General features: G+C 62.3%; 1 protein-coding gene across 1 annotated transcript; it reads left to right on the top strand.

Moving 5' to 3' along the window:
* The first annotated feature begins 7257 nt into the window (after nucleotides 1–7257).
* Nucleotides 7258–12924, top strand: LOC125626509 (heparan sulfate glucosamine 3-O-sulfotransferase 1-like). The gene is made up of 2 exons (XM_048829559.2): nucleotides 7258–7319; nucleotides 9935–12924. The coding sequence occupies exon 2, from the start codon at nucleotides 10244–10246 to the stop codon at nucleotides 11294–11296; it is 1053 nt and encodes a 350-aa protein (XP_048685516.2). The 5' UTR covers nucleotides 7258–7319; nucleotides 9935–10243; the 3' UTR covers nucleotides 11297–12924.
* Nucleotides 12925–14461: the final 1537 nt, after the last annotated feature.

The raw sequence follows: 14461 nt of genomic DNA, 5'->3' as shown, positions 1-14461 counted from the left end.
CTCCTGGCTGGCTGGTTGCTTGGTTCAGGGGAGGGGGGCACTAGCAGCTCTGCAGGTCGTGGCCCCTGTTTGCAGTGCGTCCCCCCCGCCCCTGGCCAGCAGGGCTCTGTCTACCTCCGCGGCAGCAGGAGAGGGATGGGGTCCCCTGGGGAAGGGATCAGTCCCACTGCTGGGTGCTCAGGTGGGAGGGAGCGAGGGGGGGGGAGTCCAGGGGGTGGGGGGTCCAGGGGTGTGTACAGCTGGCTCCTATGGCTCAGGGGAGGGGGCCCGCAGTGGTGCCATGGGGGTGCCCAGCCCCACTTCCCCAGGAGTCGGACAGCCAGGGTGAGCCATGGTGCATGCCAAGGCCTGGGGAGCCAGGCTGGTATCTCCGTCTCTCCTGCCAGGGCCCAGCTGGCTGGGCTCTGTGCCAGGCATGCAGCGGGGCTATGAATATTTCATGGTGGTTCCCACCATGACCCCACCACAAGCTGCCCCCTGCCCCATCAAACCCAGCCCTTTTGGCTGGGGGGGCTGTGTCTGCCCCCTAGGGCCCCCACTGGGGTCAGTCAGGGTTCAGCACCTCCTGCCACCGCTGCTCTGCATGGGGGGGACCATTGCCAGGTCCCCAGGGCCTTCATTGTGCTGCGGGTCAGGGCGCGACCACATGATCCCCGGCTGTCTTCAGGGTGTGAGGAGCCGGGTGGGAGCCAGGACTCCTGGGTTCCAGCCCTGAGAGGGGGCTATGGGCTGGGCATACGGATGGGGGCTTCTTTCCCCACCCTTGGTGGGACTGGGGTCCAGGGGTGGGATTGCACATCTGGCTGTGGCCCTGTGCCCCCTTGGGGCCTCTGACAGCCTCCTGGGTCACTGGGCCTTGGCCCCAGCTGTGCAAGGGAGTGGGCCGGGGCAGGGGGGAGGGGCCCAAGCTGTGGGTGCTGGGAGGAGGGACAGCCTGGCTCCTGGTCAGTTCCCAGTCCCTACCCTTGTTGTCCCAGTGGCCCTGGAGGGGCTGCCCTAGACCAGGGCCCCGTGGTGACCAGCGCTGCACAGAGAGGTGCCCTGCCCCAAGGAGCTCCCGGGCTGGAGAGACCACGGGCGGATCAGAGCCCCAGTGGACAGATGGAGAAACTGAGGCACGGGAGGGCAGTGATGCCCACAACCACCTACAGGCCAGGAACAGAGCTGAGGTCTTGACTCCTGACCTGCTGTCTGTGGCCCAGGTTCTATCGCAGTGGCCGTGGGCAAGTCCCTTGGCCTGGAGCAACCAAGACATGGGGCACCATGTCTATGAATGACACTGGCATCACACCCCTGGTGGCTTTGGCAATCATTGCTATCGACTTGTGCCTCAGTTTCCCTGACCCTGCTGAGGTGGGGGAGGGGCTCAGCCCCTGTGGCAGCATGGTGGCTGGGTAAGCAGCTGGCTGCCCGTCCTCACCCCCGTGCCACCCTCTGTGGCCAGTCGGGTGGAAATGCCAGATAACGAAGTGTGAAAAGCGTCACCTGTGAGCTGGCCTGGAAGCTGCTCCCCTGCATAATTGATGCGGTGGGGGGGTCTCAGGCAGCTCCTGGTCCGTTTCCATTAGCGTCTCCTCCAGCCGTGGGGCGTACGGGGCCCGGGCAGCACCAGGAGCGCGGCAGTGAGCTGGGGCGGCCCGGCAAGGCGCACTCAGAGGGCAGCGGGGCCAGGGGGTGATTGCAGGGAGGGGCTGGGCTCGCTGGGCAAGGCTGTAGCTAGCAGAGGGGCAATCAGTGGGGCGGGAGACACCCTGGCCGAGCAGCAATGGATGGGGTGAGACCCTGGTGCTGGGCCCCCATGGCTCTCGCTTCCGTCCGCACAGGGCCCTACCCCCTCTGTGCCAAGCCAGCTCCCCATGCTGGGCCCACATAGTGCCCAGGGCTCAGGCCAGCCTTCCCTGCTCGGGCAATGATCCGCCGAGCAGGGCCACATCGGGGTTTCCCACGTGGGAGAGGGGGGCTCAGGACACCCAGCCCCCCTCCCCATGGGCAGACTCAGCCCCCTTCCTGCCCCATAGGCTGAATTAATAGAAACCCAACCCCCTCACCCCCCCAGGGTCCTGCTGTTGATGGGCATGGGCCCCAAGTCCTTAGGCCAGGGCTGGGCACCTGGGGTGGGCACTCGCCCCTGGACTCAGGCACTGGTGTGCCTAACTCCTAGAGGTGCTGGCACCCAGGGGACCCCTGAGCTGAGTGTCCAGGCTGCCCACCCCATGCGTGGGGAGAGCTGGCTCCCAGGCCAGAACCCCAGCTGCCTAAGCCGTCCAGGAGTGAAATGCAGAGGAGGGGGGCCTAGGCCCTGCCCCTCACAGGTTTTTAGCTCCTGCTGGCCCGGGCCTCCAGGCATCTGACTGCCAGGCTGAGAGCGGTGCCCATCTCTGCCCAGAGTTCTCAGCCGGCGCGAGCGACGCATCACGTGGCAGCCAACAGCTTGGTGGCCAGGGCATTTCCTGAGACGTGAGCTGGGTTCGAGGCCCTGATCTGGGGCAAGGACTTGAACCCACGTGGCCTGTGAGTGCCCGATTCCCGGGCCATGGGCTCTGCAGGGGTGGGGAACTCAGCTGCTCCTGCTGGCACTGTTCTGCTTCGTGTAAATAATCAGCGGGTAGTTGGGCCAGGCTGGGAGGGGCCCCGGGCCAGGTCTCTGCCCTCAGCAGGGGCCCAGGCCCCAGCACTTGCTTGCCCCAGTGGATGTGAGGCCAGGCTGCAGGGCTGAGGCCCGCTCCTCAGGTGCCTATGGGGGTGGCCCCCATGGGGGCCACCTGCTGTGGGAGCCCCATGTCAGGGGGTGCCCAGGCTCCCAGCAGCCCTCGGATTCAGGCTTCTTTGCACATGCCGACCAGCGGAGAGGTGATGCCTGCAGGGTTAGGTGCCAGCTGGGCATGGGGTTGTGAATGCCAATGGCAGATGCCCCTCGGCACCATTGTGGGCCTGTCCCTGCTCCCGGAGGCGGCGAGGCCTGGGGCGATGCCACTAGCTGCAGCTTGGCAGGCCTGGGTCACGTCCCTGCATGGCCCTGGTCTGCCGCCAAGCCCAGCTCCTGTTTCAGGCTCTGGCCCTAGTCCCCTCTGTCCAATGGGGCTCACAGCATGGCCCCCCGCGGGAGGGGCTGTGGGGACAGTGGGGACCTTGGGGTCAGTAACCCTCTGAGTGAGGCCCCTGGATGGTTTTGGGGGGATTCAACCCGAACTCTGCATGACTGAGTGGCTGGGAAGTGCTGGCGGCTCCAGCCCTAGAGGGGGTCAAAGAGACTCCTCCCCAGGCCCCAGCAAGCTGAGCTACAGGCAGGCCCAGAGCCTGATACCGCACCCTGGCTGCCTGCCCCGCTCGGGGTCTCCTGCAGCTGGGCTGGGCTCCTACTGGCTGCTTCCCAACTCGGGCGAGCAAGAGGGCAGTGCTGGGAGGGGGAGATGGGACAATTGTCTGGCTCTGGACAGAGCTCAGCAGGCGTGGGGCTGTGCACGCTGCCCCCTGCCTGCCTGTACCCTGGGGGGACCGACAGCTCCCCGCTGCCCCTTTCAGCCCTGGACGGCGCCGGGGGAGTGAATACGGGTCCATGGGGCTTGGGGGCTGTGGATGATTCTCTGCTTGTGTCAGGGTGGCTGCCAACCTCTGCCCCCAAAGACGGTGCCCCTTGGAAGGGGCCCTGCTCTCTGAGTGTATCCCCATGTGGGGGGCTGGGTTTCCCGTCACTGCTGCTCCCAGGAAATGGACCCGTGTGCCAAGCTCCCACGAGCCATTGGCTCGGGCAGGGCGGAGGCGTGAAGGGCTGATACCAGGCCTGCTGCAGGAGACCTGGGCCTGAGGCCTGCTGCAGGAGAGCAGCAGAGAAACGGGCAGGCAGGGAAGAAAGCGGTCTTGGGGGCAGAAGGCTTGTGGGTCCAGCGCTGGAATCAAGAGAGCTGAGCGGTCGCGGAGCCCCTTAGTCTCGCTGTACCTCAGTTTCTCCTCTTTGTTTAGGCTGTGAGCTCCTCGGGGCAGCGCCCGGCACTGGGGGCCCCACCTCACGCAGAGCCAAGGGGTTGAGCTGGATCTCGGGGGGAGCCCCCCAAATGGGCAGGATCTGGGGAGGGGAGAAGAGGGGAGGCAGCGGGCTGCAAAGGGAGGGAGGGAAAGTCGGGGAGGGGCACTGCAGAGATTCTCTCTGCCAGACATTAATTTTTGAAGCCTCCCTTAATGATTTAGCACCTGCTGCCCCCCCGGGAGGGCGAGGGGGAGGTCAGTGGATTGTGAACTCTGGGTGAACTTGAGCTACGGAATCTGTGTAATTGTGTCACACACACACCCATGGGGGGGGTGGGGGGGCTGGGAAGAGCTGGCCCATTTAAAGGGCAGGTGTCCTGCTTTGGCAGGTGGGTAGGACGGGCTGGGCAAGCCCAGCTCTCGGGGTGGCAGTGAGCGGGCAGGGTGGATACCCAGCCCAGAGCCTGGCTCTTTGGGCCCATGTGCAATGCTGAGGCCAGGGAGTGGGGCCAATGGCTACCTGCCCCCCCCCCGCCCCACACACACCAGAGGAGGGACCACATGTGGGTGCAGGGAGTGGTACCCTCTGGCCCTCGGCCTGCACTTCGCATCCCTGCATTAAATCTTATGGTTACAGCGCAGAACTGGGAACCAGGACGCCGGGGTTCTATGGCCAGCTCTGGGAGGGGAGCGGGGGCTGGGAGCCAGGACGCCGGGGTTCCATCCCCAGCTCTGGGAGGGGAGCGGGGGCTGGGAGCCAGGACGCCGGGGTTCCATCCCCAGCTCTGGGAGGGGAGCGGGGGCTGGGAGCCAGGACGCTGGCTGTATTTCAAGGAATCCCTGTTGAGGTTACAGGGACAAACCATCACGATGAGTCGAAAGAATAGTAAATATGGCAGGCGACCAGCTTGGCTTAACAGTGAAATCCTTGCTCATCTTAAACACAAAAAAGAAGCTTACAAGAAGTGGAAGATTGGACATATGACCAGGGAAGAGTATAAAAATATTGCTAGGGCATGTAGGAATGAAATCAGGAGGGCCAAATCGCACCTGGAGCTGCAGCTAGCCAGAGATGTCAAGAGTAACAAGAAGGGTTTCTTCAGGTATGTTGGCAACAAGAAGAAAGCCAAGGAAAGTGTGGGCCCCTTACTGAATGAGGGAGGCAAACTAGTGACAGAGGATGTGGAAAAAGCTAATGTACTTAATGCTTTTTTTGCCTCTGTTTTCACTAACAAGGTCAGCTCCCAGACTGCTGCACTGGGCATCACAAAATGGGGAAGAGATGGCCAGCCCTCTGTGGAGATAGAGGTGGTTAGGGACTTTTTAGAAAAGCTGGACGTGCACAAGTCCATGGGGCCGGACGAGTTGCATCCGAGAGTGCTGAAGGAATTGGCGGCTGTGATTGCAGAGCCAGTGGCCGTTATCTTTGAAAACTCGTGGCGAACCGGGGAAGTCCCGGATGACTGGAAAAAGGCTAATGTAGTGCCAATCTTTAAAAAAAGGGAAGAAGGAGGATCCTGGGAACTACAGGCCAGTCAGCCTCACTTCAGTCCCTGGAAAAATCATGGAGCAGGTCCTCAAAGAATCAATCCTGAAGCACTTGCATGAGAGGAAAGTGATCAGGAACAGCCAGCATGGATTCACCAAGGGAAGGTCATGCCTGACTAATCTAATCGCCTTTTATGATGAGATTACTGGTTCTGTGGATGAAGGGAAAGCAGTGGATGTATTGTTTCTTGACTTTAGCAAAGCTTTTGACACGGTCTCCCACAGTATTCTTGTCAGCAAGTTAAGGAAGTATGGGCTGGATGAATGCACTATAAGGTGGGTAGAAAGCTGGCTAGATTGTCGGGCTCAACGGGTAGTGATCAATGGCTCCATGTCTAGTTGGCAGCCGGTATCAAGTGGAGTGCCCCAAGGGTCGGTCCTGGGGCCGGTTTTGTTCAATATCTTCATAAATGATCTGGAGGATGGTGTGGATTGCACTCTCAGCAAATTTGCAGATGATACTAAACTGGGAGGAGTGGTAGATACGCTGGAGGGGAGGGATAGGATACAGAAGGACCTAGACAAATTGGAGGATTGGGCCAAAAGAAATCTGATGAGGTTCAGTAAGGATAAGTGCAGGGTCCTGCACTTAGGACGGAAGAACCCAATGCACCGCTACAGACTAGGGGCTGAATGGCTAGGCAGCAGTTCTGCGGAAAAGGACCTAGGGGTGACAGTGGACGAGAAGCTGGATATGAGTCAGCAGTGTGCCCTTGTTGCCAAGAAGGCCAATGGCATTTTGGGATGTATAAGTAGGGGCATAGCGAGCAGATCGAGGGACGTGATCGTTCCCCTCTATTCGACATTGGTGAGGCCTCATCTGGAGTACTGTGTCCAGTTTTGGGCCCCACACTTCAAGAAGGATGTGGATAAATTGGAGAGAGTCCAGCGAAGGGCAACAAAAATGATTAGGGGGCTGGAACACATGACTTATGAGGAGAGGCTGAGGGAGCTGGGATTGTTTAGCCTGCAGAAGAGAAGAATGAGGGGGGATTTGATAGCTGCTTTCAACTACCTGAAAGGGGGTTCCAAAGAGGATGGCTCTAGACTGTTCTCAATGGTAGCAGATGACAGAACGAGGAGTAATGGTCTCAAGTTGCAGTGGGGGAGGTTTAGATTGGATATTAGGAAAAACTTTTTCACTAGGAGGGTGGTGAAAGACTGGAATGGGTTACCTAGGGAGGTGGTAGAATCTCCTTCCTTAGAGGTTTTTAAGGTCAGGCTTGACAAAGCCCTGGCTGGGATGATTTAACTGGGAATTGGTCCTGCTTCGAGCAGGGGGTTGGACTAGATGACCTTCTGGGGTCCCTTCCAACCCTGATATTCTATGATTCTATGACGCCGGGGTTCTAGGGCCAGCTCTGGGAGGGGAGCGGGGGCTGGGAGCCAGGACGCCGGGGTTCCATCCCCAGCTCTGACTTGCTGTGGGCTTGGGGGTAAGTTCCTCCTCCCCCCCGCTCTGTGTCATGGTGCGGGTGCCTGGCCCCACCCTGCGAGGGGGAAGCGGGCTCGGAGCCAGAGTCGGGCTCATGGGGCTCTGTGTGGCCTGGGGCCGGGCGGGGCCGGGCACAACCAGAGGGGGGCGGGGCAGGGGCGGCTCGGGGGCGGGGCCGGGGGGGCCGGCAGGTTACAAAGCCGCTGGCCCCGGCACCCCGGAGCCGCGCTGACTCCCGGGCTGCAGGAGCCGCCCCGCGGACGGAACGAGCCGGGCCGGGCCGGGCCGGGGCGGGGCGGGGCGGGGCGGGGCCCAGCGGCGGGTCCCTCCCAGGGGTCGGATCGGCGGTGTCGCTTCGCTCCCGGACCAGCCAGTGAGTTGCAGCCCCCGGCCGGCCGGATCCCGCCCCCAGCCCGGCTCCGGGAGCAGCCCCCGGTCCAGTTCCAAGCTGCCGCCTCCCCTGGGCTGGGATCGTGCTCGGACGGAGCGAGAGACGTCCAGGGCAGCTGGGGAAACTGAGGCAGGGGGCGGCTGGAAGGCGGGGGGCGGAGGCGGAAGCGGGGGGCGCCGCAGTGTGAGCTGCCCGTGCGGACCCGGGCGGCTGGACCCGAACACGTGTTCTCAGGTGGTGGGTCCCAAGGGTGGCGCCGGGGCATCTCGGGGACCTGCCGACGAGCCCCGACACCCCCCGTCCCCCCCAGCAGGGCGCGCTCCCGTCTGGCAACCAGCTCGGGAACTAGGGCAGGGGGGCGAGTGATGAGGGGTGTGGGCGGGGAGGGGACATGGATATGGGGGGTTGAGGGGGGCTGTGGGGGGAGGGGGCACGCTGAGTCAGGGGCTCCTCAGAGCTGGGCGCCGGTGGGGGGCGGCGTTGTAACCCATTTACACTCGTTCCGGGGCGCCTGGCTCCCAGCCCTGCCGGAGACTCCGCCGCCTGCACTGGCGAGGGACCTGCCGGCTCCCTGGGTGGCATCTCGCCGGGGGGGCAGGCAGGGAGGGGCGCCGGGCTAGGGGGCCCGGAGCAGGAGTGTTTCTCACCCCTGTGTGCCCAGGTCTGTGCCCCTGGAGGGGAAGGGCAGGCCCCGGTACAGGTGCCAGGACTGGGGGGGGGGGGGGTCCCCGGTACAATGGCGTGCGGGGAAGGAGATGGGGGCCGGGTCCTTGGTACGGTGCTGTCCCGGCTGGGTCCCTGGTATGATGCCACCCGGGGCATTGACTGGGTGCCCTGCAGGCGCTGAATCTGCCCCCTGTGCGCGGTGCCCCCCGAGGAGAGGTGCTGGGGCTCGAGCAGTTCATTCATAACTGGGGGGGCCAGGGGGGCCAGGCTCAGCCCAGACAAGCCATGGCACAAATTAAGCCCTGGGGCCCCCTCTCCCCTCCTCGGCGGTCAGCTGGATTCCTGGGGGGGGGGGCGCTGCAGCCACACAGGGGGCCCCCGGGGGCTGGGGCTCAATCTCCCCCACCCCCATATTGAGGCTTTTGTCCCTTTAAACACCCTCCCGTGCCCGCGGTGACAGTCTGCGCTGCCACCCCCGGCTCCCCTCTAATTAGCATCCGCCAGGAAGTGGGGATCGTCCCCGGGGGGCTCCGCCTCGTCAGAGCAAAACACGTCACCGAGCCAAACAGCGGCCCCCAGAGAGACGGGCAGGCCCTGCAGTGCCAGGAGCTGGCAGTGACCCCGACCCTGCTCCAGCCCCTCCGGGGCGGGTGTCACTAGCCCCAGAGGGGATGCTGAGAGAGGGGAGACCCATCCAAGACCCCACATTTCCTTAACTCCAGGGAGAGAACCCAGGAGTCCTGGCTCGCAGCCCTCCCCCATTCTAACCACTATTACCCTCTCTGAGTCGGGGAGAGAACCCAGGTGTCCTGGCTCCCAGACCCCCCCCCCAACCACTAAACCCCACTCCCCTCCTGGAGCCGGGAGAGAACCCAGGAGTCCTGGCTCCCAGCCTCCAGGAGCTGGGGGGATCACATTGGCTCTGTCCTGCCCGTCAGCGTGGGGGCGCGGGTGCCGGGTCTGTCTGTGCCCCCCCCCCCATGCCCGGCGCCCCCACCCCAGAGCCGGCCCGGCAGCGGGGCCCCTCCCCCGCGGCACTGGGGCGCTGGGAGCGGCCCCTCCTGCCTCGGTTTCCCGCAGCCGGGCAGACGCTTGGGCCCGGCCCGGGGAGAGGCCGGAATCTGCCCCCCTTGTTGGCCGGGGGGCGCCGCCGAGAGATGAGTTTGCTGGGTCTCAGCAGCCCCTCCCCAGCTGCAGATCCGGCCCCTCCCGGCGGGGGCGCGCGGAACCCCCCCGCGCGGTGTCCACGGCGACACACCCTCCCCCGGGGGCCGGGACACGGGGCTCGACGCTCGCTGACGCCAGCGGGGCTCCCGGGGGCTCAGTGAGGGCGTCAGGCGGGGGACGTGCGTTGCCGGGGGGCTCCCTGGTGCCCCGCTCAGCCGGAGCAGCAGCTCCTGTGGGGCGGGGCTGGCCGGGCCTGTGGGGTGTGTGTGTGTGTGTGTGTGTGGGGGGGGGGCTGATCGCTGCACACCGGTCGGGAAGAACCCCCCCCCCAAGCCCTGGGCAGATTGGCGGGGGGGGGGGTCACCTGCCTCTGCAGTGGGGGCAGGGGTCACTTGCAGGTTTAAACTGGTGTAAATGGGGGAGGGTGGACCTTGGGGGTCTTTAAACCCAGCGTGGAGGAGCTGCTCTGGGTCTGCTGGGGGGGGCTGGGCCTGTTGCAGGTACATGGCTGATGAGGTGGGGGGTTGAGAATGGACCTGGGGGGGACTGTCAGCATGGCAGGGGGAGCGTGCATGCACTCTGCGGGGGCCCTGATGCCCAACTGGGCACTACGTGCCAGGAGGTGCCTGCCCCAGGGGCTGTTATTTCATGCAGGTCAGTCCCGATCCATCCCCGGGCTGCTCCGGCTGGGTCACTTTGTGCCGGGGATCAGAGGGAGCCCTGTGCGTCCTACTGATGCCCCGTTTCTCCCCTTCCTCCCGCAGGGGGCTGCGCCAGGCGTTGAGGAGCCGGTTAATCGAACGAGGGTCCCAGCACCGGAGCCGCCCCGGGAAGCGGAGCGGGGCCGGAATCCTGCGAGATGCACGGGGGCCGTAGCGCCCCGCTGCCCCTTTGAGTGGAGACAGTGCCAGGGAAGGGCTCTGCCAGCCAGCAGCAGGGCAGGGCCCCCTGGGAGCAAGGGAAGGGAGCCCCTGCAGTTAACCCTGGCCATGGAAGGGGGGTGGCTGTGAGACCCCCAGCTGCTGCCAAGAGCCCAGGCTACTTGTGCCCATCTTCCCTGGGCAAGGGCAGCCATGGCCTGCTGGTGGGCCGGCTGGCTGCTCCTGCTGGCAGAGGCTGGGGGGGCCCGCCTGGAGCAGGGGACGCTGGAGTCCTGGGCGCAGGCAGCTCCACGGCTGGGAAACGCGTCCGGGTTCCAAGCCAGCAGCCTGCAGCGCCGCCTGCCCCAGGGGATCATCATCGGGGTGCGGAAGGGGGGCACACGAGCCCTGCTGGAGATGCTGGCGCTGCACCCCCAGGTGGCCGCTGCCCGCTCCGAGGTGCACTTCTTCAATCGGGAGGAGAACTACCGCCGGGGGCTGGGCTGGTACCGCCAACAGATGCCCCTCTCGCGCCCTGGCCAGCTCACCGTGGAGAAGACCCCAGGCTACTTCTCCTCCCCCCGGGTCCCCGCGCGCGTCCGCGCCCTGGCCCCTGGCATGCGGTTGCCGCTCATCGTGCGGGACCCGGTGGAGCGGCTGGTGTCGGACTACACCCAGATCCTGCACAACCGCCAGGCGCGCTGCAAGCCCTACCCGCCCCTGGAGCAGCTCCTGGTGCGGGGGGACCGGGGCCTCGACACCCGCTACAAGCCCATCCAGCGCAGCCTCTACGCCCTGCACCTGGCCCGCTGGCTGGCCGCCTTCCCCCCAGCCCACATCCACGTGGTGGACGGTGGCAGCCTGATCCGCGAGCCCCTAGCCGAGCTGCGCCGCATGGAGCAGTTCCTGGGCCTGGCGCCCCGGCTGGGCCCCGACAACTTCTGCTTCTACTGCCTGCAGGCCGGGGCCCGACAACTTCTACTTCAACCAGACCAAGGGCTTCTACTGCCTGCAGGCCGGGGCCCGCCAACTTCTACTTCAACCAGACCAAGGGCTTCTACTGCCTGCAGGCCGGGGCCCGCCAGCTTCTACTTCAACCAGACCAAGGGCTTCTACTGCCTGCAGGCCGGGGCCCGCCAGCGCTGCCTGGGCGAGTCCAAGGGGCGGCCCATCGCCAAGCTGCTGCGGGAGCAGCTCTGCACCTACTTCAGCGCCCACAGCGAGCTCGTCTTCGGCCTGGTGGGGCGCACGTCCAACTGGTGCTGAGTGGGCCTGGGGCCCGCAGGGGCAGAGCCCCCCCAGGCAGAGGCTGTGAAATGTTGGTATCAGGACAGGCAGGGCAGCTCCCCCCACCCCGAGCTCAGAGGACTTAGGCGCTCAGAGCAGGCTGCGAGGGGGGTCCTGCTGGGGCTGGATCCCCTGGGCACAGGAGTGTAGATGGGAAAGGGGGTGGGAGGAACCAATCAGGGCAGGAGCAGGGGGCAAGGCCGAGGTCCACAGCTGCCCCAGAAGCACACTCCCAAAAGGGCCCAGAAAGAAACATTTGCCCCACAGAGCAGGGGGGATGAAGGGACAGGGGCCTTCTACAATTCAGGGCATCTGCCCCCATATCCCCCCTTTCAGGCTACCAGCTCCCAACCTGCCACCTCCCTGAGGGGACTGGAGACCCACCTCTCCCAACAGAGGCATTTCCAGGCTGCCCCCTTTCCTGCCGGCTGAATTCCCCAGCCAGCCTGCAGGGTCTTCTCTGCGGGCTATACACAGCGTTATGGGCCCCCCTTGAGTGATGCCCCAGCTCTTCCTAAGCAAGCCCCAGCCTAAGGTGAAAACATGACAGAGCTCCCCTTAAACCCAACAGACACCCCCTCCCTTGGGTCAGGCTCACTCTGGCTGTGGCAGGCTGGCAGCTGAAGACAGGCGCCCCCTTATTCTGGCTTTTGGCTGACTCCCGCCTGGAGGGGAGGCAGGGTGTGGTCACCCAGTGCACGCCCTTCAGGCTGCAGCCCACAAGACTCCCCCCCCCATGAGAACCCCACCCCACACCGCAGGGGGGACTGGTGGTTGTGGTGGCCCAGCCAATGCCGAGCTCAGCTGCCCCCTGGTCGCCCGTGGCCATTGCAGGTCGGTGCCCATGGAGCAGCTGGGCCAGCCCACCCGCCGGCAGCACGCTGAGGGAAGGAGCAGCCACAGGCCAGGCCCAGCACCCAGTCCTTGCACCTTGGCCCGCACAGGTGTCATGGCCGCCTAGAGCCATGTGGCTACCGCCCTCTAGTGTCTGGCTCTGGGAACTACAGCTGCCTGCGGCACCCTTAGAGATGGCAGGGGGGGGCGGTTCTGGTGCTGGAGTCACTCACAGCCCATGGGTGGGCATGTCCCCCCTCCCCCCGTTTCCTACGTAACTCAGAACAGCCTCAGAACCGGAGCACTGAAGCGTGGCCCCCGCCGGCCCACCCAGCATGAGCGTTAACAGTGCCAGCCCCCGGTCCTGCGTGGGGTTTGAGCCATCAAAGGCCCAAGGGCCTTGGCCTTGCAGCAAAGGAAATAGGGATGAACGCCCTTAGCTAGAGCACAGCCTCACACCCAGCCCGTAGCTGAGCTCAGCCCTAGGGGCTCCCTCCCCCAGGGTAACAAACGGGGCTGTCTTCTCATTCCTGTATCCCACTGAACGTCAGGGCTCTAACTTTTTGTCTGACCTGTCAGGGAGACCCAGCTGGGCAGATGCAGTGGCTGCTGCCGGCACTGAGGCTGGCTGCTGCCAGCTGAACGCGCATTAAGTTTGCTGAGATTTTTTTAATTGGGTACAATAAACACTAGGGAAATGGTGTCTGCATTGTTGGGGTTGTTTGTTCCCCCAACCTGTTCCCTCAGTGCATGTTAATGAAGTGGGGGGGGGGGGAGGGAGAGAGAAAACCTGGACTTGTACTGGAAATGGCCCACCCTTGATTATCACACACATTGTAAGGAGAGTGATCACTTTACATAAGCTATTACCAGCAGGAGAGTGGGGTGGGGGGAGAGAAAACCTTTTGTAGTAATAAACACCCATTTTTTCATGATTTGTGTGTATAAAAACATCTTCCATATTTCCCACAGTATGCATCCGATGAAGTGAGCTGTAGCTCATGAAAGCTTATGCTCAAATAAATTGGTTAGTCTCTAAGGTGGCACAAGTACTCCTTTTCTTTTTGCAAATATAGACTAACACGGCTGTTACTCTGAAGCACAGAATGGAGTCCTGAGCAAAAATCCCAGGGCCAAATTCCAATTTAGGGCTTTGCTCTATAATAGAGATGAGAGGAAAGTTTTTCCCCTCCACCCAAAGCTTTGAAATAAGACAACTTTCCCTCTAAAATATGTATTTTTGAATGGAAAATGCTAAAATTCTACATGCAGGAGCCCTTCCACTGATGGGGTTAGATCCAATACATGCCCCTGGCAGGAGTGTGAGGATTTTCCACCCTGTCTGCTGCCCCGTACATCCTGTTACATAACTGCCAGACTGGACAGGAGAAGGGAGATGATTATTCCCACACTGACCATTTACGATGTCAATTTCCAGGTCTGACCTGAACGGACATTACCATGCTGAGCACCTTCCCCAGTACCTGACAACATTTCTGTAAGAGCTCCACACACTGGGGGCTAAGAGGATGGGCCCCTTGGGGGCAGCCATAAAGAGCCCTCTATCAAGTCTCTCTTCCCTACATACATACTTTAGATTATGTTCAAGTCACTCCTTAACTTTCTCTTTGAGGCGTTATATAGCTCAGCCTCCTTGAGTCCCGCACTATACCGCATGTTTTCCAACACTTTAATGGTTTTCATGTCTCTTTTCTCAACCCTCTCCAATTTTTCAGCACCTTTTGTTAATTGTGGACACCAGAGCTGGACACAGTATTCCAGAAGCAACACCAGCACCAAATACTTTTCGTTTAGCTGTTTGATGCAAGAGCCCCATTTTCACTGTTCAGCTCACAGTACCACTGTTCCAAAGGTTTAGAAAGCCAAACCATCTAGATAGAGGATAGGAGGAAACTAAGTACTAGGACGTAGCTGCCATAAATATAAAGGGAAGGGAAACAAGCTTTCTGTATGCAGTAATATAAAATCCCTCTTGGCCAGAGGTACAGAATCCCCTTACCTGTAAGGGGTTAATCAGTTCTATTAACCTAGTTGGCACCTGACCAAAAGGACCAAGGAAGGGGGGGGGGGAAGAAAGAGAGAAGAAAGGCTTTGTTTTTGTGCTGTGTGTGTTCTCTCTGAGACAGAGAGAGAGACCAAGCAAGTAATCCAGCAGCTCCTACTGAAATGATACTTACTATTGCTGTAATATTAGATGTAATAGCAAGGAATGCGTTAGCTTGTGAATTTTCCCTGTGCTAAGAGGGAGGTTTATCCCTGTTTTTTATAATTTTAAAGTTTTGCCTAGGG

Source organism: Caretta caretta, chromosome 26 (genome assembly GCF_965140235.1).
Source record: "Caretta caretta isolate rCarCar2 chromosome 26, rCarCar1.hap1, whole genome shotgun sequence".
In the NCBI taxonomy this organism is placed as follows: Eukaryota; Metazoa; Chordata; order Testudines; family Cheloniidae; genus Caretta; species Caretta caretta.
Note: the sequence above shows the minus strand (reverse complement) of the source record. Positions and strands in the feature narration are given on the sequence as shown.